At 39.2% G+C, this 26,236-nt stretch overlaps 4 protein-coding genes, 1 long non-coding RNA gene and 1 other non-coding gene across 8 annotated transcripts; 4 read left to right on the top strand and 2 right to left on the bottom strand.

Annotated features, from left to right (window-relative positions):
* The first annotated feature begins 100 nt into the window (after positions 1–100).
* On the top strand, positions 101–4,249 carry LOC108110903 (twinkle protein, mitochondrial). Of its 2 annotated transcripts, none has more exons than XM_017220164.2 (7): positions 101–407; positions 670–838; positions 1,011–1,107; positions 1,308–1,386; positions 1,574–2,308; positions 2,367–2,804; positions 3,029–4,249. In XM_017220164.2, the coding sequence occupies exons 5-7, from the start codon at positions 2,017–2,019 to the stop codon at positions 4,147–4,149; spliced, it is 1,851 nt and encodes a 616-aa protein (XP_017075653.2). In that variant the 5' UTR covers positions 101–407; positions 670–838; positions 1,011–1,107; positions 1,308–1,386; positions 1,574–2,016; the 3' UTR covers positions 4,150–4,249. The 2 variants fall into 2 exon arrangements, with proteins under 2 accessions (XP_017075653.2, XP_017075654.2); XM_017220165.2 differs by having other exon boundaries at positions 401–453.
* LOC121530269 lies at positions 481–596 on the top strand. The gene has a single exon (XR_005993883.1). It is a non-coding gene; the product is annotated as a small nucleolar RNA Z5 (small nucleolar RNA).
* LOC108110907 (cysteine-rich PDZ-binding protein) lies at positions 4,152–4,637 on the bottom strand. Its single transcript, XM_017220168.2, has 2 exons — positions 4,420–4,637; positions 4,152–4,358 (listed from the first exon to the last, which is right to left on the bottom strand). The coding sequence occupies exons 1-2, from the start codon at positions 4,581–4,583 to the stop codon at positions 4,229–4,231; spliced, it is 294 nt and encodes a 97-aa protein (XP_017075657.1). The 5' UTR covers positions 4,584–4,637; the 3' UTR covers positions 4,152–4,228.
* A 155-nt stretch (positions 4,638–4,792) lies between these two features.
* On the top strand, positions 4,793–5,607 carry LOC108110906 (putative RNA polymerase II subunit B1 CTD phosphatase RPAP2 homolog). Its single transcript, XM_017220167.2, has 4 exons — positions 4,793–4,951; positions 5,011–5,122; positions 5,182–5,279; positions 5,348–5,607. The coding sequence occupies exons 1-4, from the start codon at positions 4,923–4,925 to the stop codon at positions 5,538–5,540; spliced, it is 432 nt and encodes a 143-aa protein (XP_017075656.1). The 5' UTR covers positions 4,793–4,922; the 3' UTR covers positions 5,541–5,607.
* LOC108110905 (FK506-binding protein 59) lies at positions 5,550–7,667 on the bottom strand. The gene is made up of 8 exons (XM_017220166.2): positions 7,393–7,667; positions 7,189–7,331; positions 6,884–7,004; positions 6,689–6,827; positions 6,273–6,630; positions 6,099–6,209; positions 5,905–6,042; positions 5,550–5,790 (listed from the first exon to the last, which is right to left on the bottom strand). The coding sequence occupies exons 1-8, from the start codon at positions 7,592–7,594 to the stop codon at positions 5,677–5,679; spliced, it is 1,326 nt and encodes a 441-aa protein (XP_017075655.2). The 5' UTR covers positions 7,595–7,667; the 3' UTR covers positions 5,550–5,676.
* A 2,207-nt stretch (positions 7,668–9,874) lies between these two features.
* LOC121530250 lies at positions 9,875–26,226 on the top strand. Of its 2 annotated transcripts, none has more exons than XR_005993875.1 (3): positions 9,875–10,183; positions 19,051–19,239; positions 25,688–26,226. It is a non-coding gene; the product is annotated as an uncharacterized LOC121530250 (long non-coding RNA). The 2 variants fall into 2 exon arrangements; XR_005993876.1 differs by having other exon boundaries at positions 9,876–10,183; positions 19,069–19,239.
* Positions 26,227–26,236: the final 10 nt, after the last annotated feature.

Raw genomic sequence — 26,236 nt, forward strand, 5'->3', positions numbered from 1 at the left:
ATCGGTTTGTCGACTATCTTTTTTTAATATTTAAATTTGTATTGGCAAAAGATTAAAACCAAAAATACATTTAATTCAAATGAAAACTACTTCTTTTTTAGGATATGTATTATTTGTTATTAAAGATAAACAGATTGATTCGATTTAGGGTTAGTGATAGTTCTATCATTTATTACTTTTAACTCTGGTACAAGATAAATTTCTTTCAATACGGAAAAAAATTAGAATATTTATTTGTCGTTATAGTTATTAATTTAAATGTATTTAAAGTTAATGCTTTTCCGATACGATATTTCCATGGCTGCATGCAACGACATCGATAGTACGCCGCCATTTTTACATATACTTTTCCTTCCACGTGTGCTGACGGATGTGGTTCACTTTTTATCAAAAACTCGAAGGAGATGGTAAGTCCGCTGAAGATTTTAAGGTCTTTAATTAGAAGAATTTAAAGTGCGTAAAAAACGGGAAGTCTTATGCCTCAAATGATGAAACTGATGACGAGACTGAAGGGACATTTTCTCGACTTTGCGCTGTATTTTTCAGCGCTTTGTTGAATTATATTTGTTCAATTAAGATGAATCGGCAATCTGATGGCATATCACTTTAAAAGTGTATTAATTAATTCTACCTAGAGTTTGTACTTAAGATGATTTTTTTTTCTTACAGTAGAAATATTGGACTCTGAAACCTTTTGGTTGAAATTAAGCAAATGCATGCTTTGTGCATGTAAGACACCTCGGTGTAACATGTGAGGACGCCGAGACCTCCAGCCGAAATGTGGGGTCGATGAGACACCCGGGCCGTGAGACCTTTGGTTAAACTACTCATTTTAAAGGTAAGGTATAATGAAGTTTTAAGTAATTTGTGCTGTTGTGATGAATTTTTACACAGACCTGTACCGAGAGCTAGACTCGTGTGGAAAATTGTAAACTGATGCAAAAAAATTCAAAAAAATGGTTATGTGTATCTTATTAGGGTATTAACAAAGCGTTGTTTTTCTTTTCTAGCTTGAGGAGATGCTAAAATGGCCGTTTTCCTCACGTTGCCAATTCTAGGTTATGTTTGGCTCTGCTAACATCGAGCACATGGACTATAACAAGAAAGGTATTTATTTTTTTGTATGCAGTTTCATTTTTGTCTAATAAATTGTTAAACTGATGATTACCTTCAACACCTTTTGCGGTTTCCACCAGAAGGCTTCGGTCTAAGGATGGGCTAAGGCGTCTGACAAAAACATTTATTAAAACCCTGTGATCATTTTTTTATTATCTTACTAAACTAACTTTTTTTTTTTTGATTTCTAGAATCACTTGGCATTTTTTGAGGAATAAGGAATTGATGTGATCAATAATTGGAGGGTTTTGTTTTCTGTCTATCACAAAGGTAATTATATTTTACAATATTGCTTTGGTTAAGCAATTAAATGATGATTACCTTCAACACCTTTTGCGGTTTCCACCAGAAAGCTTCGGCTTAAGGATGGTCTAAGGCGTCTGATTGCTTTTCTAAAAAAATACATTTTTTCCAACCTAGTTGAATCAATTCTAAAACTTTTTTACTTTAATTTCAGAATGACGACCAGAAAACTGCTATACAAAAAAAAACTAATCTTTTGTTCCTAAAATAAATGTAAAAAGCTTTAAAAATGTATATTTTTATTAAAAATGGGTATGGAAATATATAGGGGTTTGCAGTTTTAAAAAATGTAGGAAATGCTGAAACTTCGAGTTGGCTGAAAACTTAAATAAAATTAGTTATGGCTGAAAAGTTACATACTCTTGTTCTTGGAAGTGGCATGTCCACTCTAATTTCTAAAGTAATTAGCAAAAGTAAACAAATCCAGCAGAGGTGGTAAATCAAATTTCAGAAAGTTTCTCAGCCTATAAAGTTTTATATAATTTAATGCTCATAAGGTATATTTAAATTATGTGCTATTCCGCCAAACAACGCGGACATTTTAAACTTACCATCCCTATTTAACACCCCCAACCTCCGATACCGATAACATGGAAAATGAGACGCGCCGGTTTAATCAAACCGCTGTTGCGTATAAATAACAACAAAATCCGGGATTGGAGAAAAAATTACGCTAATCAAGTTGATTCAAACTTGGCAGAGTGTTCACTGGACCCAAAGGAGTACGTGGACTTCAAGAGACAACTGAGGCAGCTAAACTTGCCCCACAAAGATGGACACACGTGCTTGCAACTGGAGTGCCGACTGTGCGAACGCAACAGGCAGCCGGCGACAAATGCCCAAAAAGGCGCCGAACAAGGCCTGTTGGCTTACGTAAACAAGAGGACGGGTGAGTTTAAGAAGTAATAACTTTAAACGTGCCTATTATGTGTTTGATTACCCCATAGGAGCCTTTATTTGCCCAAATTGCGATGTAAAAACATCCCTGGCCAACGCTTTATTATCCTACCAGTTGCCTACGCCAGATGGCTACAGGCGACCACCGCAAAGAAAACCGCTCTATGACTCCAGGTTTCCTCACCTCGTCGATGTGACTCTCGAAGCATGTGAAGCTCTAGGGGTTAAGGGCTTAAAGGAGGACCAACTAAATGTCATTGGAGCTCAGTGGGACCCGAAGCAAAAACTACTCCACTTTAGGTTACGCAATGCCGCGCAAGTGGTGGTGGGTGAAAAGGTGTTATATCTGGGCGATCGACGGGAGGAAACCTTCCAGGAAAGCTCGAGCTCCGGACTGTTAATTCATGGCGCGGCAAACAAGAACAAAGCGGTTTTAGTCAGCAATCTTCTGGATTTTATTGTCCTTGCGACACAGAATATTGATACGCGTAAGTAAAATTGTATTTCATTTTTAAAATGTCATAAATTTACAAATTGGTAAAAAAAATAGTTATACATAAGATTCATATCATAGCGTGCTCTAGGATTATTTCAAGATACGAATTATCTTAGTGGTTGAAAAGAAATTAAAAACAATTTTTTATCAGTGCAAAAGAAGTACGCTCTGATTAAATTACCTAAAATTAATGCTCTTTCTTTTATTGTTCCTCAGATTGCGTTGTCTGTCTGCCTTACGAGTTAAAGACATTGCCTCAGGAGTGTTTGCCCGGCTTAGAGCGGTTCAAGGAGCTTGTCTTTTGGTTGCACTACGATGCCAGTCATAGCTGGGATGCAGCTCGAGCATTTGCACTAAAAATGGACGAACGAAGGTGTCTTTTGATCCGACCCACCGAAACGGAACCAGCACCCCATTTGGCTCTGCGCCGACGCCTTAATCTGCGCCACATTTTGGCCAAAGCGACGCCAGTGCGGCACAAGGCCATTACCACATTTGGAGCCATGCGGAATGATATTCTTAGCGAGTTGCAGAACATCGAAAAAGTGAATGGAGTGAAATGGAAGCGTTTTCCAGTCCTGAACAAGCTCCTCAAAGGTCACCGGAGGGGAGAGTTGACTATTCTCACAGGACCCACAGGCAGTGGAAAAACCACCTTCATGAGCGAGTACTCCTTAGACCTGGCCATGCAAGGTGTAAGCACGCTGTGGGGATCTTTCGAGATACGGAATACCCGGCTGGCTGCCACTCTGCTTCGACAGTATGTTGGATATCCGTTGGACGAACGGTTGCAGGAGTTTAACCATTGGGCAGCGGAATTCGAGCGTTTGCCCCTCTACTTTATGACCTTTCACGGACAGCAGCCACTTAAGCCCGTTCTGGAAGCTATCGAGCATGCCTCCTATGTGCACGACGTGATGCACGTGATTATTGACAATCTGCAGTTCATGATGGGCGTGTCGACATATCGAGGCGATAAGTTCTGGGAGCAGGACTCTATAATAGCAGCATTTCGATCCTTTGCCACTAAGCATAATGTTCACGTGACGCTGGTTATGCATCCGCGCAAAGAGCGTCAGGAGGATGAGCTCACCACAAGCTCGGTTTTCGGAACTGCGAAGGCCACGCAAGAGGCGGACAATGTGCTGATTATCCAGGACAAAAGGCTGACTTCTGTGAGGGGTAAAAAATATCTACAGATTGCCAAAAATCGCTATTCTGGCGATCTTGGCATAATGCCATTGGAATTTGACAAGGATGGTCTAAGCTACTCCTCTCAGATCCAAAGTGGCAAACGAAAACGGGAAAAAAACCCCTTCAGAGGCTTGACTTATTAAGGCATTTGTTGTACTATAATATAATTATTCTGTTAATTATGGCTAGGTTAGGCTTAAGTGAATTCCTTGATAAACCGCATCACGTTGAGCTCTGCTTGTAGTTCTTGGTGTTCATGATTTTCTTGCCGCACATAGCGCATATTGCTTTTTTGTAGGCGCATGCTTGGCAATAATGGGCTCCCATCTGGTGTACTTTCTGACGGCAGATCCTGGAATGTTAAGACTTGGCATTTTAGATGTTTAAAATGTTTCTTGATAGATTGCGTTTACCGGCAAGGCGCCAAAGCAGTTCCGATGGGATTGTATCGTTCGCGAGCTGAGGACAAGGCCTTGTTTTCGTTGATCTTACGTCCACCAGCGGGAGCTGTACTTGTTCTCCAGGGATTGGGGGCAGAAACTTTAGACAACTTTGCCTCGCACTTCTCGCAAACCATTTTTCGTTTGTTTTCTTATCAATTTCTTATTTACGTTTACAAAAACAGTGTGACCCTAAGAAAAAAAAAATTATAATTACATATATCGATAAAAAGTGGCTCGCTATCGAGCAATAAGGTGATGTTATAAATATATTAACATTTAAGAAATCTATAATAAAATTTCTTTTTAATAACTAGCATTTTTATTTATACATTTATTTTTATATAATTTAGAAATGTTTTTTGACGATGACGATTCAAAAATTGTACTTTAAAACAATGTTTCATTTTTTTATCGGTTTCTGTTTTCGTGCGATCGCCCATCTCAATTGTAAATTATATTAAAAAAACACAAATATGACAACGGAGAAGAACGACCAACTAAGGTAAATCACAATAAATACATATTCAATGATGTTGAATTTTAATGCCCCATGGTGCGCAGGCAACAACTTATAGCGGCGGTGGTAAAGAAACGAGCGGCGATTGCGAGGGCTCATGAAATTGTGGTGCGACTTCTGGAGCCTGGAATACCAGAGCCAGAGTTTCTATCAATGGTAAAAGAACTTTACATTTTAAGCGATGTGAAGGAAATAAGTATTTTTTATATGTGCAGCTCTGGGAGATTGGTCCATCAAATTATTGTGACATTGTGGACGAGCGGGAAATAAATAAACTTTGTGGATATCCGATATGCTCCAGCGTTTTAGAAAAGTAAGTGTTCCATATCTTCTTTTAAATATCTAGGCTTTATTCAGTTTTTAAATTTTAATGCATTGCAGCATTCCCAAGCAAAAGTACACCATCTGCGCTTCTAAAAACAAGGTTTACGACTTAACAGAACGGAAGAAGTTCTGTTCCGGATACTGCTTTAAGGCCTCCGAGTACATTAAATCCCAGGTGCCCACATCGCCATTATGGCTACGAGATCGGGAGACAAAACCTAGCTTCCAGCTATTACCTCGAAATACTTGACCATCGATATAGCTCTCAAAGCGATTATTTATTTCATATAATAGGCATTAAGACCAATTCTTCATTACATTACTGGATTTTCGATGTGGGATTATAAACCCTAGGGAATATTACTTAAAGCACTAGTCGATCTGGTTTAGATCATGATAATATTGTCGCGTTCTAACGTCAATTCGGCTTCGCGCTTGGCATCCTCTTCAGACCACTCGCCGCACTTGCTAAGCACGTCAGTTTCCCGCGGTGGTTCGGTCTAAAGTTTGGCAAAAGTTTCGTGGTTTAAATCAGCGAAGAAGACACGCGTGGGGATGATACATAAGAATGTTGTACTTTATTTGGCTTTACTTTATTATGAATTTGGCTATACCTCTTTGTCGTTGGCGGCCAGTTTGGTGAACATGTTGGCATATAGCTTTTTCTCCTTATCCTTGCTCTCCTTGAGCTTCTGCTTACAGATGATAACTTGGTTGGCAGCGGCCTTGTTGCCAGGTTCCAATTGGATAACCTTAAAGATACAGTTTTACAATAACTGAAATGGAATCACGTTAAGAAGCTAACAACCTTTTGGAAATCCTCAAGAGCATCATCCAGTTCATTGATAGTCAAGTTGCATTGACCACGACGATATAGGGCCTTCACATTATTCGCGTCCAAATCCAAAACAGCGTTACACTAAATCATGTATGAACACCCTAATTAATTATTCAATATTATGTGTTGAACGCAAAAGCCTACCTCCTGCTTAGCTTCGAAGTGATCGTTGGACTTTTGGTGGCACAAAGCAATGTTGCTGTGTGTGGCCACCTTGATCTTCTTCACCTCCTCGTTGGTATCGGCAGTGTTGGGAAGAAGATTCTTACATTTTGTGTACATCTTAATGGCCAGGGCCCAGTTTTCCTTCTTAAAGTAGTTAGTGCCCTTCTCCTTGTAGACTTTGGCTTCTGCCAAGCGCTCTTCGTCGCTCAGTTTCCACTCCTCCAGTCCTTTACCACAGTCTACAAGCTTAACTGTGTACTCTACTGCTGAATTGGGTGGAATCTTGAATTCCTCATTGCCCTCTGCTCCAAACGCATATTTGGCTTGAATTTTTAGTCTATTTTGTGAAGGTTTCGTTTTAATCTTCATAGTTTCTTATGACTGAAGGGATTTACCTGGAGGTCTCGCCTATGTTCATCTTCTCTAGGGCAATCTCCACTCCCTCGATAATACCGATGGCCTTGCCTTCCCCATAGTCGAACTCCACATCACGATCCTCAAATACGCGATTTTCGAAAGTTCCAGAAATGTGAGCTGTTTTTGGGAAACCGCATAAGTTATAGTTAACCGCATAAATATGATAAGCTAACCTTTGACGAATGCACCATCGCTGGGAGTGCGTTTCTTATCGCTGGCCTCTAAGATGGTGCGGTCAATACTGCCGTCCTGATTAGGACTCAGATCCTCTCCTTTCCATCCCAGCATCTCCAGCTGAAAGGAAAAGATTTATGGATTGGCTTTGATTTACAGATATGATTTTCAAATTGTCTGAATAACAAAGTAAATATATTGATAAAAATAATTATAATGGTCAGAATTATATGCATTTTGAATTAAGTATAATTAATATTTATTTAAGATTTTAACTATGAGTAAGAATATTTTCTAAGCATACCTCAAAAATCAGAGTGGCATCTGGTGGAATGGCGGGCGGGCTGCCGGCAGCACCGTAAGCGTAATTGGGAGCACATGTGAGGAAGCACCGCTCACCGAGCTTCATGGTGGCCACCCCCATGTCGAAGGCCTTGATAACATTGCCTGGAGAGTACCACAGGTCAGAATGCTGAGTAGAAGTTTCGGGAAACCGGCAAGCACTTACCTTTGCCGAGCGGAAACTCGAAGGGTTCATTGCGGCTAACGCTGGAGTCAAACTCCGTACCGTCGACCAGGCGACCCGTGTAGTGCAGAGACACGGTGCAACCGCTGTGCGGAGTCTCCGAACCTGTTCCTTCCTTAAGGATCTCCTTAAGGACGCCGCCGTCCCCGGATAAGTCAATTTGATTTTTATTTTCTTCCGGCATTTTTTTTTAATTTCAATTCTATGAAGCTGAGTGACCAAGTAGTTGTTATTTGAGAAGTTGTCAAAAAAGAAAACAAATTTTTAGTGACAGGCTATTGCTGACGCTGGTCACACATTTTTCATCGTCTTTACTGGACTATGTTAGAAGTGAGCGTTAACTAACAGGCTTTACTTAACAGTTCTATTAAGTGTAAACGTATACTAAAGCGCTCTATGATGTAATGGCTTCTTTAAGTTTCTGGACACACAAAAAATGTTAGACGGTTAACACTAATCGAGTACACCCTCCGATCTAGTGAATTCACCCACCTAGCATAGTTAGGACGCACATCAATAAGCACCCTGTATTCACATTTTAGATTTCCGGCTATACTTGTCATCTCTTACAGGTGAATTAGATGGTTTTTAAGCATGGAAGGGACAAAGCAAGGGACTGTACAATATAGATGGAACGAAGTGTTGTCTGGCTATATGCCAGACTGAAGACTCCACTCTGAAAATATCGACTGAAAACTGGAAGTCGCCCTACTCTGAAGAAGCAACTGCCATGCGTGATCCTTCAGATAGTCGTCATAGGAAGGATAAATTTGGGATTGCAGGATTAGATTTGGGTCCCGCGACGATCCATAGGGATCGTAAGACCTATCATGATACTTCAACTTATTTAAAATGTGGTCCCTCTATTGCTCGACGAGTCAGAAGCTATTACTTTTGAAAAATAAAAAAAATATGCGCAATATATTTATAGAAAAATAGGATATTAAAATATTATATTAAAGTTCAATTCTGAATACTGCCAAGTTTAGAAAAGGTTCGTTTTATTAGATATTTAATAATATTCCATACAAATATAAGTCATAGACATTTTCTTGGTTAATTCACTTAAGCCCCAATTAATAAAATTAAAGGACGTCAGATGTTCATTTTATTTTGATGCCTGTGAACTATGCACATAGTGCCACACATGTGTAAGCTGCCCAGCGGCTTTCGAATGCATGTGCATTCTTATAACTGTGTATAGTATACATTGAATATAATCCTGTTATCGTTTTTGTTATATTTGATTATTTTGCCCTTGGCTTTTGGCTGTGCCAAGTTCCATTTTGTATTCCAGCAAGAACAACAAAATAAATTAATGCACTTAATTTTATTGGTTTCTATAATTCATGCTCGTAAGCTCGCTCGCTTGCCTGCTATAAGCTCTGCAGAGTAGAGCAATTGGGGGATTATGGCATTGGACATCAGACGATTTTTTCAAGGTCAACTGGGATGACATATAAATGATAACTGTGTATATTGTTGGTAGCTTTCTTTAAGCCAACCCGCTGTGACATTATTTCCTTTGATTTCCGCGTGTGTCTTTATAAATCGGTGCAGCTGTCGCTGTCTTCTTGCTCGCTAAAATATTAGCCAGTCATCAACCAGCGCTTTATCCGAGCTTCTAAAAGGCCAGTGTTTGTCACACTTGTCGCTCATTAGTTAGGGTTCGTCATCTTGCATGACTACACTGAAAATGAATTTTATAAAATTTGTTTTAAGTAGAAAATCATATTTTGGCAATCCTTTTGTTAATATTACTTATTTAGCTAATAAAATCCAATTTCCATTATTATCTTATCTTATACCATACGGAATAGGATTACGCATACGTTTATGGTTTTTGAAACTATTTGGTCATTGACTGGCTCCCATACAATCAAGCAGTAAATTTAAACTTAAAAAATCAAAATTCTGTGTTTTTATAATATTAAACAATACTCAGCATATATTTAATAACATGAAAATGTGTCTGAAGATCCTTAATGAAATTTTTGGTCTTAGAAAATCCAGCATGTGAGTTATGAAGTCTCTAGACATTTCCTTGACACCCTCGAATATAGCATATTAATTTTTTGTTGAGTGCCTTGTGCTGTGTCCACGTCCAGGCCCATTATTTTTTCAGGTATAGTATAGAGACATTGACCAGCCACGGCCGCCCCCACTCACGCTGCCGCCGTTGACGTCGTCGTTGGCAGAGCATTTGCTGTTGCTCGTTACTCGACTGTAAACATTCCAGGGCAGCTTTCACTCAAGTTGCCACTCTCAGGATTGAGTGACAATGACCCCGAATACACAGTTCCTTCAGTTCTCCAGGCACAACTCACTCAAAAAGATAGGAGCAAGAAAAACTCACTCGAACGTTCGGCATCCATTCGGCTGGAAGCTTCGTTTTCCGTTTCGGATCGAGCCACTGTGGATGCTGCGTGGTTCGTGGTCCATGGCCGTGTGAAAAGCTGCGTTGAGCGCATTAAGTCGTTAGGGTACAACCAGACAGGACGCACTTTCTCCGAGCTGCCGCCATTCGCCTGCCTTGGCGTGTGTGTACCGTTAGTTCAGCTGTCCTGTGCAGAGAGGGAAATTAGCGGGGAAGTCCCGACATCGAAACGAAACCCAATCATAGTCAAAGTCAAAGTCAAAGCTAACCAAATCGTATAGACTTAAAAAACTTATTGACTAGTGCGTGAAGAAACTTCCAAAAAAAAAAAACAAACAAACAAACAACAAATTACTTTATCTCCCTCTGTGGCAGCTCTCGCGCGTACAAGTGTGTGTAAGTGTCGTCTGTGCGTGTGTTTGTGCGTTTCCCCAAAACTTCAGCTCGAGTGTGTTCATCATCAACAAAATAAAATAAAATTAAATTTAATAAATAAATACCCATAAAAAAATATATACAAAACGACAACTAAAAAATTGCAGTAAATTGATAGCCAATTAAAAATGTTTGCTTAAACGAACAAAGGTAAACAGAACCAGCAAAATTGTTGCTTCCTCTTGCATCCCCATCCCGTTCGCATTGCAACTTTTCTGCTTTCCTCATTTTTCCCACAAACCAATGCACTCGCTTCGGTGCAACAGCTTAAAAGTATGCTACGATTTTCCCACTCAATATTTCGTGTAATTGTTGCGCCTGCTTCTAAGCTGCATGTCCTGCAACTGGGGAATTATTGGTTTTAGTTTTTCCAGGAGACGGGCAAATTAAAATAATTTAACGAGCATCTAGTGTGAGGTTGTCACTAAAATATTCTGGCCAAATACCATATGAAACACCACAAACTGGCTACAAATTTTAATGTTTTCCAACTTGGTTTTGTTATTTCCGAAATACATATTTTCGTTTTGCAAAAAAAAAAAAAGAAGAATATTTCGGATTCGTTTAGCTGGAAAAACAATTTCATTTGCTAGTGAAATTTTCGTTTGATTTGTGGCAAGCCACAAAGAAAATAACTGAATTTGGTGAGTGATAAAATTGTGTAAACATAAGCAAGAAGAAAACGTAAAGTTTCCCAGCGAATTACCCAATCGTCGACCGAAGTGCAGTTCAGTTTTTCGGGCTCGTATTTGGCTTATAAACTGTTGCTTCTGACAGTTATCTCCACGAATCGTAGCAATTTTCCCAGAACACAGTCGAAGGGAAATCCCCAGCGATTTCCTTCTTTCCCCTTTAGTTCCACTCGCTTGCACATTTTTTGCTTGGCTTTTTGGCTTCTTTCCTTTTTTTTTTTGTCTGTGCTTTGACTGATTGTTTTATTGGAATCGAAATCAGAGCGACTTAAGCGCACTTTTATTGCGATTTAAAACGCACATTTTTGTGGTTGATTGTTTGAAGTGGGGTCTTATGGGGGGTGGCGGCTGGCGGTTGGCGTTCGTTTGTTTTCGGATTCACTGTTGTTGCGATAATTAAAATTTAATTGTACACAACTTAAATTGCGAATCCATTGTGCCGAGATTGTTGCCAGTTTTCTCTCATACGAAATTGCAGTTTTGCGGTTTTCGATTCTGGTTTTTCCTCTTCGAACTTCCTGCTCCGATCCCCCTCTTGCCAAGTCCTTATGCAATTAACATTTGCACTATTATCAATCAGTTGGCCAAAAAGAAAAACTTTTCTTTTAGTCATTTCCACCCACATCCTTCATGTCTCCATTCTGCTCCCTTCCTTCATTCTCCTGCCTCCTTATCATTCAATTTGGCAAAAGGGAAGAAAACTTTTCTGCCAAACTAACAACTGGCAAAAGCAGCAGCCGCACCACACATATAAGGAGAAATACAAGAAAAAAAAAAAAAAAAAGGAAAAATGGAAAAAGCAACCAGAACGCGGCGTGTCTAAGTGGGCGTAAGTGGTCATGTATATGTGCGTCCATGTGTGAGTGTATACATGCGAATGTTCGTATGTGTGTCGTGCTGAGTGGCAAGTTGTGTACACACGCAGATTTTTCATCAATCATTTTGCTTGACTACGCCTAGTTCACATTTTAGGGCATGTAGTTTAAAAATTGGGCCGCAGCCCATCGATAGTTTGATGTTGTTGGTGGGTATGGGCACGGGGGGATTCGAATTCTGCGAAGCGCGTGGTGCCACATGAGATGGTGGTGGCACTCGGAAACATGAGACGAATGAGGCAGCTCGAGTGGCGCCTGAAGCGGGAAAAGGCGGCCACCCAAGGGCTTACTACTTTAAGCTTTTTAAAGGTCTCATATAAAAGAGCACAGCAAAATTCTCTTAAAACATTTTTCACTCTACATCAGTAGTGATTTTAATTAAAGATAAAAAAACTACTTTCATGTTTTTCCTAATAGTTAAGAATGACATAAAATCTTAATTAATTCGTAATTATAGATAATAGTTTCATTGTTTGATAAGTGATGAAAACGTAGATTGCTATTTTCTTAAGTGTTGAGCTTATAACTCAATTAACATAAATCAGTTAAGGAATCGAATTTATTACCTTATTTATTATACGCCCATGGCATATTAACGTAATCGCCTCTGACTCTGATTGAGTGAAGTATAAATCGAATTTATGCATTGTGTGGGGGTTTAATGTTCCACCTCAGTTAGTTGATTGCATATGCTGAAAAATGAAAATTATAGTTTATAGATATTAAATTTGGGTTATATTTGACAAGGACTCTCGACCAGTGGTTTTGCAATAGCTAAAATAGCTCTGATCTCATAATCAGGCCACTCGAATATTGCATTTTATTAGTTCTTTTTTTTGTGATTTTATGAATATTTTTGTATTTGTGCTTTATTGTGATAAATTTATATCAAATTTGCAATATCTTTTTGTGATAAATTCAAATAAACTTTGAATTTTGAACAGGCTTCAGGCGCCACTTTTGTTTCACAATAAACTTTTAGTCTCAAATTCAAAGAAAGTCATAAATTTATATGAGATCGATGTTTTCGCCCGTAAGCCTTGGTAAATAAATAAATCGATTTATGGAAATTGTGAATAAAATATAGAAATTGACCATCAGAAAGCTGTTTTACAATCTTTCAAAAAATAAATAAATTCAAAATATAAACAATCTCGTGATATTTTCTACCAAAAGCTTACAATTTTCAAAGACTAATAAAAGTTTAAAAAAATCATCTGTTCTTGAAACTAAATTCAAGTTCGCCCTGCCTGGGGATTTGTTTATGATGATTTTAGGTTGTACTGCTTTGAATTTGTTTGTCCTCTTCGAGTTGGCTTCTGCCACATTTCCCCCTTTTTTTATTTTGGCCCTCTTCGATTTAACATTTGAGGGAGACATAATAAAGAGCCGAAACGGAAAAACGTGATGAGTGTGTGTATATGTGAGTGTACCTTTATTCTAAACGCTAAAGACACAGAGACACACACATAAATGGAAAGCAAATACACACGCTTTGGCACACATACCGATGCAAATGGAGTTGTCGGAATTGCTCCACTTTGCGTGTGTATACACTTGCTAGTGTGTGGGGGTTTGTGTGCGTGTCTATCTGTCTGCCAGAATCCAAAATCCCGAATCCAACCCCCGTCATCAACCTGCACCGAAACACTTAAACCCAAACACGTTGTCTGTGTTGGTGTTTCTGTTGTTGGCTGTGTGTGTGTGTATTGGTGAGTCGTCCTGTTCGTCCTTTTTACTGGCGTCTACGCACAATATGTTTCGTCTTTAACCCAACCGAAAGCTTCGCCAGGCGAGAGCTTCAAGGAGTCCTGAGTCCTTGCTCCTTGTTTCTGGTTTCTTGTAGAAGTTTTAATGTGATTCCTTCGTATTAATTTCGACATCGTCATCGTTGCTTCTGCTGCTGCTGCTGCCGCGCTCTGCCTGCTGTCCTTTGCCCTCCCCTCTCTCCTTTACCACTCTCTGTCATTTTCTATTTTTCTCCTTACGCACTTTTTTATTGCTCGTCCGTCGTTTGCCTTCGTTTCTATTTTATTTTAACAACATCTTCGTCGCCAGCATGGAATTCTGTCGAGCTCGGCGCTTTTCCTCAGCACTAACTTAACCGTTACCCATCCCGCTCTGCCCTCTCGCCCTCTCTCACTTTCTCCACCGCCCCGTTCTCTCTTTCGCTTCCCCTCCTCTTGCCCCTGTACATGTGTGAGTAAAGTTTCCTTTTTTTTTGTTTTTTGCTCACACTTTTATGTTCATCATACGAAAGCGCGACTTTGTTGCACTAAACGTAAGTTGGCAGATTTACAACTTTTTGGTTTAACACATGGAACGGATGATGAGGGAAGTGGGGTAGGCTGTTGGATAGACAGTTGGGGGTGAAGGCCATACCCAATATCTCACAGGAATCGCAAAAAAAACACTATATACCAAGCCATGAGGGAATGCATAAAGTATAAACCTCATCACAGAGCGGACTGAGGTAACCTTGCTTCGGTAAACTTATCCTAAAAAGAAAAGTTATTATGCATAAAATTCAGAATAAGCTACGCATTTTTTCTTTCACTTTTTAGTAGCTCAAAATGCAAGGCAACAGCAATTATCAAAAGTCGGGAACTCTCTTTGGGGTCAGCGAATAGTTTACGATGGGTAATCGTAGAAATACCCAAAGGTGTAAAGTTTAAATTGTTGGTATACCTTTACGGAGAAGCTGCCGAACAATATGAACAACTTTCAGGCCGGTAATTGCATTTTCTACGAATGCAGCTGCTGAAAATTCTCAAGTTACTTATTAAGTTATATGAAGCTTGTGAATGCGTAGTTGGAGTTGAATTACTCAAGCTTAAGTAGATAGAAGGCTACAAAAATGTACAGAATTAATTCACAATATTTTCACAGACCGACTGAGAAACTTTTAAAACTCATTAACCGTGTAGCAGAACGAATTTTCAATTCTACTTCCTATAATATTAATGTGAAAATGTATGATGATTGAAGTTTGTCAGGATTAACAAACAGCTAATGGGCCAAAACTTATTTAAGCTTATTCCTTTGCGTTCAAATACAGTTAAAATACCAAAAATTTTTCATTTTGTTAAACTTTATAAAAGCTTTTATCTGGTTAAAATTATTTTAAATTTTAAATAAATGTTTCAAACCAAAAATTTTACATTTTTTTGTGCATATAAAAGTGTAACTTAAATAATTAAGTTCCATTAAAACTTTTATCTAAATGTCAACTAAAATTAAGCTCTACAATTTTAAAGGCAATTATTTTAATCCAAAGTTTAGATCTCGTTGTCCAAGTTTCAATTGGCAAACAAAAGGGGGAGGGAAAGTTTTTTAATTGCTCATTACGCCTGAATCAGGTTGCTGCACTTGCCGCAGTGGAAAAGCCGCAGATTTTCATCATACGTACATCAAAAGCATTTCTAATCAGCAGGCAGTCGGCAACAAAAACAACAAACAGTAACAATGGCAGTGAGGGAAAGCGCAAACAAGTTGCAAGTTTACTTTTGCCTCTATCCTGGCATTCCGCTTTTGCTTCTCTTATTTTTTTTTTGCCAGCTATTGTTACGTTTGCGTATGTACTAGTGCGTACACAGAAGAAAATAATTGCTTTCAATATAATATTGTAATAACCTCTTATTAACCCAAAATTAGTTGCCTAAAAATTGGTTGTAACAGCCAGCTTAGTTTTGGTACGTTCCTTTTCAATCATTCAAAAATATCACAATTTTTTCCTGTTTACTTGTGTGTATGTGTGCGTGGGAATTGGAGCACGTAGCAACAAAAAAAAGCAAGCAGAGAGACACCGCACAGAAATAGAAATCATTTCAAATCATGCCGCACTCATAAAACACTTAAAGGACAATTTTGCTGTCATACAGCAAAAAAAAAAGAAAAGGGGAAAAAGCTGCTCTTGTTGGTGCTTTTCCTTGGCAGCCTGGGGTTAATTAAATAAATTCCTAAGCCACTTTTGACCGAGCAGAAGCTTCATAAATTTTTGAACAAATACTGCCAAAAAAAAAAAAAGAAGAAGAAGAAGAAGGAAAACGAATTGGTTATACATAAATATTGGTGTGTGCGTGTGTATGTAGGGGTTTTCAGCAAGCTTTCACCCGCAAGACAACAACAAAGGGCTTGCAACAATTGGCAGGACTCCGTTTGGCGTGCTCTTCCAAGTGTAAACATAAGTTGAGTTGGTCGAGTCCTTTTCTAATTCGACTCTCTCTTTCTCTTGCTCTTTGGCTCAAAATGAGTTTCGGTGAAACTCACTCAAAACGTTCCATCAATGAGTCCTACGCCACTGATAACAGCCATACACACGCACACAGCAGACAAGCGACACACGGATAGAGCTGTTTAAAAAGATGTCCTAGTACACCAAAAAAAAAAAAAAGAAATAGAAAAATACACCGATTCCTAAGAGTAACAGCGCGGAAAACGTTTGATAACGCCGCGCGCACAAAAGTATGCTACACAAAAGCAAGTTCGCTCTCTCTAACTCCCTCTTCCTTTTCGCTCACTCCCCCCGTCTGTGTGAACATCCTGTGTGGCTGTATGGCTGTGTATGGGTGGTAGTAAATAAGCAAAAGGCAAAGACGGAAATAAAAAGGGCAGCAAGTGGACAAGACAATGAAATTGTCATAAATAACAACGTTGTCTACCAACAACAGGCAAAAAAGCACCAACAACAGGGACAGAATAACCAACAACAAAGGCCCAACTAGCTGAGTGACTGGGATTTTTTTTTGGTTGTCGTTCTCTGTCCTTCTTTTTTTTTTTGGTGTCTCTTGGTCAGTGGCTCAACTCTTTTTATCATTTTTAGCAGTCCCCCGTCCCCAGGGTATTATTCGGGTAGATTAACTTGATGGAACTGGACGAGAACGATTCGGGGCTCTGAGGTGTATTTTATGAGAGAAACCAAGAGAAGTGACGATGGAGAAAGGAAGAACGGTTAACAGGGATTAGGGGTCGTTTTGGTCAGTTAGTAAAAAAGATTAAAAATCCAACTGGAGTTGATATTTGTTTCTAGAGCTTGTAGTTTAAATTTTGATAAAAAAAACTCTTTTTATTTTTATATCAGATATGTAAATAATTGGGAAAAAGACCTTCACTCATTCTGTATTATTTTTCCTTCAAAACTTATGCCAGTTCTTTCAATTTATCTACAAATATAATCTAAAAATTGAATTCAGTTTGAAACTTTTCTTCTAGATTTTATATTTACAACAAATAAACCGCTTAAGATTGAAATCTTCAGAGCTTAAAAGCTTTAAATTTCAATATTCAAAAGTAAATAACTATTAAAAAGAACATTAGAAACTATTTCCCTAAAACTTAGGCTTACTTTAAGTTCAATATAGCTTAAACTCACTGGTATGTTTTTGTTTCTGGGAATCTAAAGTTATCTAATTTCCTGGCTATCGATAACTGATTGATTTATGGGAAAAGTAAAAAAGAAAACAAACTTTTGCTTACGAACTCACTCGAGGGACTCTCATCATTCGAGTAGCTTCAGTTGGAACTCTTCTGTATATTCGTTCGTCCTTCTTAACTGCTCTTTGCCCCATCTACACTCCACTCCTTTCATTTCTTTTCTTTTCATTTTCTTTTTTTTATTTTTTTTTTAGTTGGCCCTGTGTTCTCATAACGGATATTCGAAATGGCTGCTGCGGCGGCTTTAAGTGACTTTTGTCAAACTTTGTGCGCTCCGGCTATCCAAACACTAGTACTTATAGTTATCGAAGGGGTCCAGAAGGGGTCCAGAAGAAAAGTAGGAGGTTAGGGTCTGGGGCCAGGAAGATACTCACATTAAACTAATGTTTAGTTGGCAGTCGCAACAGTTTTGCGAGTGTTGCGACCCTCGAAACTTTGACCGTAAATTGTGGCACGTGATGGGCGTTTGCAATGGGGAATGGTATGATGTCGAATATATATGGCAATGGTGGGGAATATCATCAGGAAGTGCCGCGCTATGATTGTCCAGGAGGGCGTGACCGGGGCAATTGTTATTTCTTATTTCGCCAAACTCTCTGAAACGAATTGAATTTTTATGGCCTGTGACAGTTTGAAATAGCGCCATCTAGTTCTTAAAAATGGGAAAAATACATATTTATTTGCCGGACATTTAGAAACGAAATTCTTCACTCTGTTCATGCAACAGGCAATCGATGAGATACAAATGTCTGCGAAATAAAGAGAAGCAAGCTCTTATTAAGCTGATTGCCTGCCGAATTCCGATTAGGCTGTGCTTTGTGTTTGGGAATTTGGGGGAAAATCAATCAAAACGCTGGGCCCTCAAGATCGAGAGGGCCAAGTGGAAAATCGGCAGATTGATTGACTCGCAGTAAATGAAACGATAATGCACATACCCCTCATAGTTAATATCAATAAACATTTTAGCTACGTAAATATTCACATCACTTTCTCTCTCTGTCTCTCTTTCTCTTTCTGTTTCCTATCTCCCTCTGACCTGCCATACAGATAAAAATCCAATTTAAATAAAAGTTTTTTCTTTACACTCACCACATAAAGGCAATATGCAAATATTAAACAAAAACCAAAAACAAAAAAAAAACAACTCAGAAAATGTTAAATAAAAATTAAATGAATGCAAATTAAAAAGCACGAGGGAAAGCCAAAACAAATAACAACAGCAACAATGTGTTCATAACTATTAAAAACGGAAATTAAAAAATTATAAATAAAAACAAAGGTTTAAAGTAAAGCATTAATCGTTAAATTGAAACCAAACTCATCTGAATCTACTACTCTCGCATCCATGTTTCTGCATAAGTATCTGCATCTGCACCCGTATCTGCATCTCTATACGCATCTGTATCTGTATCTATATCTATATCCTTGCATCTGCTGAGCGAATGATACGATGCAGCATCAAACATGCCAGCTAAATTCCAATCGAAAATCCAGAATCAATACATCAATCAGTCCAGCAAGCAACCAATCAAGCAATTCTCTCATCAATTTGCAACTGCCATCAACTCATCAAGACTAAAAAAAACTGCAACCAGTACTGCAACAACAATTCCAAATTAAATGCCAGAAATTAAATGCATCCAAATAAAGTAAAATAAACTTCAACAATTGTAAACAATAAACCTAAAAAACGCAAAAACAACAAAAACAAAAATAACTTAACACCACTCGAAGGCGAACAAAAAGAGAGCAAAATTCAATTTTCATATTAATTATGGAACATTCATCAACAATTTTGTTGTGTTTGTTCCATTGCAAAAACAAAAAGGTCGCCGATTGTTTGCAGCTGCAGCAAATACAACGACAACAACAACAACAACAACAACAATTGGTAGAAGCAACAACAACAAGAAAATCATCAAGAAGACCAACAACATTCGTAGCAGCAACATCAGCAATCCAACAGCAACTTCTTGGACAGCAGAAACTCTCAACTTCATTTCGACAAAATTGCTGGGTAAGTGGAATTGGGGAAACGAAACGGAACGGAATGGAACGGTCAACAAATTCTGTGAATTAGCAAATGCAGAAATAAAATTTCCTCACAATTTCCATGGCAGACTTAGCTAAGTTAACTCGCAGATATGTGACATGTTCGTATATGGTGTATGAAAAGAAAAACTGGGAAATTGCTGCAGTTGAAACTGATTCAAAGTCAGTTGGGTATACTCTGGCTTAAAAAACATTTTCATGCTGAAAAAAAGGACGAAGTATAAATGACAGGATACAACGAAGAGCCAAAGTATAAGCACTAGGTAGAGGCTTTTAGAAGAGGTAGTAAAAAAAACTGAGTTAAAAGAGAGGTATAAATGGGAAGTAAACTCCAATTAAAAGCACTTACTTAAACAAGATACGAAATTGGATAGATGAATAACAAGTTGAAAGTGTAAAATCTTTGGAGAACACAAATTATTTAATGTTTATGAATTGTTTTTTAAGAGAAAAAACAGCTTATATAGCTTCTTAACTTTGATTTCTCTTTAAAAACAAAGAAAGTAAAAGGTAAAGAATTTTTCTTATTTTATTCTTGAAGGAAAAATGTAAGTATTATCCTTGCAAGAAAATTTTTTGTCAACCAACTGTGGCTGATTGTTAATATGCCCAAATGAGAGATTCGTTAGGGCAGCGGAAAAACTTGCAACTTGTCAGAGTGACGCCTCGGCCAGCCAGCAATCAAATAGTGTCGAGCTCAGCGTTGTCGGGACTGGGTGAAAAAAAAGAAGTAAACTAGCTGGAAATTTAAAATGGCATCAAGGCAGCAACAGAGGAAGCAGCAATGGAGTCAGTGGCAGTGGCATCATGAAAAACTGCAAATCGTCGCCAACGCAATTGGAGTCGACTGTCTGTCCTCCAATTTTCTCCTCCTCTGGGCCTGATGCCTGCCTGACCATTCGTCGTTGTTGGTTGTTGTTATGAATTTCATATTACACACGAAAATCCAATAAAAATCACCGAAAGCAATTTCCCAAACCAGCGAAAAGTAGAGTTACGGTAGAGCGGGGCTATGAAGACGTTTTTGGGCAAATTCCTTGCCATCAGCTGCATTTTGAATGGTGCTTTTTACCCGTTTTGTGAAATTTTTGCACCCACACACGATGCTGACCAAAAAATGTTTGTTACTTACTTCGTTTTTTCATGTCAACAACTTTTTTTTAACGGATGCGGAACACGATGCATTTTTTAGCCTTGTTTTTTTTTTTTATTGCTTTAACCCTGTTCCTGTCGTAGTGCAGTGCGAAAAGTTGCTTAATTTGATTTTAATTCACGGAGGGAACACTGAAATTGGCAGCACTAAAAAAAGGAGAGTAGATGAAACAAATTTGAGTTGAGGTAGGAATTACGAATTGTAATTTGCTGGCTCAGCATTAATTAAAAATTCAACGAGTTTTTTCTTTAATTTGCTAGGACAATTTCCGTATATTAGGACAATCAAAATTGAATCAGGCTGTTAATTCGTTGACTTTAAGTTGGCTTGGCATGTGACATTTTGGCTGAAATGTCCATTTCTCCAGTTGTCAGGAGCTTGTAATAGTTTTCCATAGACTACCCTGTCTCGTTGGCCCTCCTCATTTGTTTGATGTATTTTCCGCTTTTAGCCCTGTGCTCTGGATATCTCTGGGATGGCTCCTTTGAATTCCAGTTGGTTTATTTCATTGCAGCCAAACTGTCGTATGCAAATCTGCTTTGCTGATTAAACCTAAATAATGTTGCCTCAGTTACGGAGCCTTTCCTTTGGCTGTGGCTCCTTTTCCCCAATGTCTCTCTGTATAGCCTGGTTCCCTTGGCTTCCTTGAGTCTCCATTTCCAAGTCCCCATCTTCCAACTCCCATCTCCCATCTCCCACATTGTCTTGTCTGTCGCTTTGAAAGATGGTTAGTACTCTCTTTGTAACTGCACTAAAAGTTTAACAAGTTTGCATTGGACTTGGGCAGATGAGACTTGGCAATAAGATCAGGAATTTATTTTAGCACTCTGGGCTTTATCTTAGCTTTATTTACAATTCGATAGAAGTGCGGATTTGTTCGCAGAATTATTGTTTATTAAATTTCTCTCAATAAGTTCAGCTTTTCTAGGGCATTCGTCCTTCGTTTCCTGGAAAATTGAAGTTGCCCTTATCTTCCGTTGGCTTTTCCCTGCTGTTGCTTATTTTTTCACTCGTTTTTCTTCCTGCTAAATCTGAGACAATTTCCAACTTATAAGAGGCCGCCTCCATTTGTATAATAACACAGGGCCCTGCATCCTGCAGCAACAGCTTCCGCTTGCCGTGTCCTGGCCACTTGTTGTTGCTCGCCCTCACAGATGCAGAATTACACCAACACACACACACACACACATACACACATTTACAATCCACCCACACCGAGGGCAGCCTGATTTTTTGTTTTGCATTGCAGGATGCCTTTGGTGTATTTCCTTTTGGCCTGTCTGCTGCACGAAGTACAACATTTCCAATTTAATTTCTGTCTCAGTGGCCCCTCGGCTCCCCTTATCCGTATCCCATATCCTGGCTGGCTTGGCTCGGTTGGGTTTTCCTGGCCGTGGCCATTGTCTTTGCCTTTGTTTGCTGTGCCATTTCCTTTTTGCGCCATGAAATTAACTTCCATTCCCCCTCGCCCCGCTTATTTTCTCGATTTCTTCTCTCTCTTTACTGCCTGCAATAGATTATAGTTGAATATTTTTGGTCGCCATTTTAATTAAACTGCGCCAATGGCTGCGAAATTGTTTATAATGTCAGCTGCACATCATCCTCATCATCGTCGCCATCATCCACATCCGCCTCTCCATTCTGCTCTGCCTCATAATCGTTGTCATCCTCATCCGTTCACCATCGCCATCGCCATCACCATCAACATCACCATCGCGATGCATCGGCAGCATTGGCAGCCTCATTACCGATGCGATGTCTGACCCAGTTGGGGGGCAACAGGCGGCTGTGGATGAGTTCGTGGTTGTATTTTCGGTTACAAAGGTCACGAATCGTGCGGCATTTAGCCCAAGCTTATAAATTATATATTTTTTTTGTAAAAATAATAGGCAAGGCTTAAAAAAGATTGAAATAAAATGTTTGGAAGATATTTCTTTTTTCTATGAAATTTGATTTATAACATTGTTCTTTCTCATTCTAATGATATTCAAAATATCATTTCGTCAAAGTCTTAATAAAGCTAACTAAATCCCAATATAGTTTATGCCTCGTGACTACTCACGAGGTCGTTTCTCAGCACCGAAACAACAAATAAGCTTCTTTCCGTTCGGCAGTTCTCTTTTCAGTGAATTTTTGCATTTCCCTTGTTGGCTGCGCGCTGGTGCTGGTGCTGGTGATGTTGTTGTTGTAATTACATAGCACTTGTTGTTTTGGCTTTGTGCTAACAAAAGCCTTGACTCCACCAACCACTTCAGCAAAATGCGCTCTCAAAAGGGAGAAGAGGCGCCAATAACCTCACTCGAAAGCCAGCGCCGCAAAGTATGCAGCAGTATTTTGTCGAAATGACTTTTGACGTTCGCTCAATGGCAATATTTGCAGCGTCCATACGAGTGCTTCTGGCTTCTGATGTATGTGTGTATGTGTGTATGTATAAGGAAGTGTGTGTTTGGGTGTGTATGTTTATCGCCATGTTAGCAGCTGAATGAATGAATGAATGCAGGGCAAAGGCCAAAAGCGAACAGAGGCGCCTGAGTGCGTCTGTCATTCTGTCAGCTTGTCAGTCAGCTTTCTAATATCGAAAACACTCTAAATTCTATGCTGAAAGCTCATTTTACATGCAGTTTTACTTTGATTGGCTTTCGAATCGCACTTAGCCGCTTGATTAGCTAGCTCAACGAACATTACGCAGTCATTCGAAGTTTGAGTTTCAGCACCGAGCAAAATATCAACGAAATTGCTTTCAAAGGGAAAACATTTAAACTATTTTTCTTTAAAGAAGTCCAAAATGTATAAAATTTTGTAATCTTAGTATATTATTTTTTGTATCAGCTCGAAAGTACCTTATTCCATGGTTTATGAATGTTATTAATGGGTATCTGAAGTTTCAATTCGCTGGATAACGTTGATAGAAAAAATCCTGCTCCATGGAAAGGATATAGGTGAATTTTTAACGTGTGTATTAAGGCTTACATTGTTTAAATCCCTGGCAACTAAGCCGCTAAGTGGATTCCCTTGAGCATAATTTGCAGCGGGGCTAAGGCAAATTTGTGCAGCAATCTCCTGGCAGGCAGAATGTGTGTGTATGTGGCCACCAAAGGGTTCAATTATGAACCGACGACCGCAAAAAGTTGAAACCTCAAAGCGGATATAGTGAGGCACTTGTGGCACACATCGGGGGCAGCAGGTAATTTGAGGCCTTGTGGGGTGTGCGCTAAAAAATGCAGCCACCAGATGTGCAAAGCTCAGTCCTCAAGGGAGCCGCAGCCCAAGCCACATTCTTTTTTTTTTCCTTTTGTCCCGATTTTTGTCGCGCCTATGCGGTTGCAATTTTATCGGTAAATATGAGGAGGAGGACTTTGAGAAGGGATAGTTAGACGATGAGGTCAAATACGATGAGTGGGGTGGGGTGGAGGACTCTTACTCTTTCAATTTCAAGGCTCATTGTGTACGACGGCTGCCTCTCATCATTGGCGAAGCATTAAATTGACTTTGAAACTTTTTACCTGCCAGCTTTGTGCCAAAAAAGCCCGCAGAAACCAACAACAAATTGGAGCGAACTGAAACTAAACTTGAAATTAATTAACCGCGACAAGGGCGAGAGGTGCTTTTTACCCCAACCATTTATTCAACCCTGGGGTTTCTCTTTCCTCTTCTCCAACACAACATAACTCATAAAACCTCTAATTAGACAAACAGCTGACGCAGCCATAGACAAAGATATAGAAAGTAAACGGGGCGGGGCGGTTGGCAAAATGAAACACTTCCCTTTTTAAGGGGGAAGGGTAAAGTGGGTGCACCTCTTTCTTGACTTCACCGCTCGGGAATCAAATAAGTTGAATATTTTAATTTTCCATCATAATTAATGCCCTTTCAACCTTCCAACCCCACGGACTTAGTTTATCCCAGATGATGCGGTTGCTAGTCCTTCCCTTCCTGCTCTCACGCACACCATTCCTCTGTTCCCTGCTTCTTCACCCTCTGTGGCCATCGAGCACGTGTAAATTATTGTGGCTTTCTACGACACTGATGGCCGGCGCCTGAAAGCATGCTGCGATATTTGCACCCAGCAGTCGAGGACAAAATGGTTGTTCCGTGTTCGTGGTGCAGCATGTGGCAGGTGGATGAAAAGGACTTTCGGCTGTGTAAAGTAAATTTGTCGATTTTCCATTTCTCTTTAGCTCTCTTTAGAACTTTTTTGAATATGTCACCTTTAGGATTTAATGAAGATTTTTTTAGATAAAACGATGCTCAGGATAGAAAATATCTTTAAAATCAACTAAAAGGTATCTTTTAGTGCAGTAAATCTCTGTGCTTGTTGCCATTAATGTTTCGTTGTTTTGTGGCAGCAGCAACATAGCAGCTCATGCCACACGCAGCCTCGATGCCGCCATCGCCGCATGTATTTCAATTACTGCATTTCTCGGCCCAATGCCCAGCCACGCCCGCCGTCGCCACGCCCTTCGATTCCCCCACCTCGCTCTTTCTCGCGAAAGCCAGTAGCCACTGTTTTAATTTGCGCTTCGCCTGCTTTTGTTATTTTTCTGCTTCGGTTTTCCCTTCTTGTTTTTGTTCGAGTCGCGTTTTTACGCAAATTCATTGTTTTAATTTACTCAAGTTTGTTGACCGAAAACAAAAACTAATCAATGACTGGGCTCGCAATGGGTGGTTTCGGTGGTTTTGGCTGTTGTTATCGACGGCCTCCGAGGTGACAGAGCAGCTGCACCTCGTCTCACACTGGAATTGGGTTAGAAAAACTCCTAATGGATCTAACTATATATATTTTTAATGAAACATTAACTCAGCTAAACTTTTTGTTGTCATTTTTTTCCGTGTTTCTGTTTTCTGTTTTTTGTTTTTGGTGTTCATTCTGTTTTTCAGGTATTTGTCTTTGCGGTCTTTTGCCTTTGCGGTAAGCAGCAAGTTCGCTTCGCTAAGTTGTGGCAAGGGATTTAATATCAAAGGACTAAACTGCGCCAGGGCTGTGTGTATAGGGAAACCTCACAAGCGGGGAAGATTACGACTAAGGGAATTAAAGCAAATCGCGTTAAATGAGAAACGGGGGATATCGTAATCTATTTAAAAGAGGACTAAGTACTTGGCTAGAATAGGGGAAAGAGGTTTTGGTTTAGAAGGAACTCAAAATGTGGTTGATTTATAAAGATTGGGAGGTAGAAGTTTTAATGAAATATTAAGAAAAAGAACTAGATTTTTATAAAAAAAAACTTTTTCTAACATACAAAATATAACCTTTCGCCCGCAGTTAACATCTTACAACTGAACGAAAACAACGATACTAAACTGTACTAAGAAGGATAAGGATAACCATCACCAGAAAATCAACCAGAACAACAACAACAACAAGAACAACAACAACAACAACAACAACAACTGCTACCTAAGGTTTCTCAAACTCTAAAAAGAAAACAAATAACTCAAAAACGAAAATAAAAACCATATAAGCAAACCAGCAAAAAGTGCAAATTATGTAAATTATAGCAAAGGCGAAACGCAAAGGGGAAACCATAAAGCAAACGAAAGAGAATTAGTCAAATAGAAGCGGCGGAAAAGCGAAAAGAAAAAAATATATAAAAGAAAATTCTGAAAAAATATCTGTGACCAGGCGAAAACCGGAAATTAAATCTGCAGAGCTGAACCAAAGTGGAAGAGGAAGAGGAAGCTGTGCCACAACCACAACCGCAGCAAAATCGCAGAAGCGAGTAGACGGAAAACGCGTGCCAAATATTTGCTCCAAAAAAACCAGAAATAAAATAATAATCAAAGTCTCTGCTAGAAAGCGAGGAGGAATCGA

This window comes from Drosophila eugracilis, unplaced genomic scaffold, assembly GCF_018153835.1.
Source record: "Drosophila eugracilis isolate 14026-0451.02 unplaced genomic scaffold, ASM1815383v1 contig_445, whole genome shotgun sequence".
In the NCBI taxonomy this organism is placed as follows: Eukaryota; Metazoa; Arthropoda; class Insecta; order Diptera; family Drosophilidae; genus Drosophila; species Drosophila eugracilis.

Excerpts from the sequence above, each read along its gene's own strand:
- LOC108110903 (XM_017220164.2), top strand. The coding sequence starts at position 2,017 with ATGAGACGCGCCGGTTTAATCAAACCGCTGTTGCGTATAAATAACAAC. Across the intron at positions 2,309-2,366 it reads TTACGTAAACAAGAGGACGG|GAGCCTTTATTTGCCCAAAT; the intron begins GTGAGTTTAAGA and ends ATTACCCCATAG. Across the intron at positions 2,805-3,028 it reads GACACAGAATATTGATACGC|ATTGCGTTGTCTGTCTGCCT; the intron begins GTAAGTAAAATT and ends ATTGTTCCTCAG.
- LOC108110907 (XM_017220168.2), bottom strand. The coding sequence starts at position 4,583 with ATGGTTTGCGAGAAGTGCGAGGCAAAGTTGTCTAAAGTTTCTGCCCCC. Across the intron at positions 4,359-4,419 it reads ACTGCTTTGGCGCCTTGCCG|GATCTGCCGTCAGAAAGTAC; the intron begins GTAAACGCAATC and ends TTAACATTCCAG.
- LOC108110906 (XM_017220167.2), top strand. The coding sequence starts at position 4,923 with ATGACAACGGAGAAGAACGACCAACTAAG. Across the intron at positions 4,952-5,010 it reads GAGAAGAACGACCAACTAAG|GCAACAACTTATAGCGGCGG; the intron begins GTAAATCACAAT and ends CATGGTGCGCAG. Across the intron at positions 5,123-5,181 it reads AGCCAGAGTTTCTATCAATG|CTCTGGGAGATTGGTCCATC; the intron begins GTAAAAGAACTT and ends TTATATGTGCAG.
- LOC108110905 (XM_017220166.2), bottom strand. The coding sequence starts at position 7,594 with ATGCCGGAAGAAAATAAAAATCAAATTGACTTATCCGGGGACGGCGGC. Across the intron at positions 7,005-7,188 it reads ATGCCACTCTGATTTTTGAG|CTGGAGATGCTGGGATGGAA; the intron begins GTATGCTTAGAA and ends TTTTCCTTTCAG. Across the intron at positions 6,828-6,883 it reads CGATGGTGCATTCGTCAAAG|CTCACATTTCTGGAACTTTC; the intron begins GTTAGCTTATCA and ends TCCCAAAAACAG.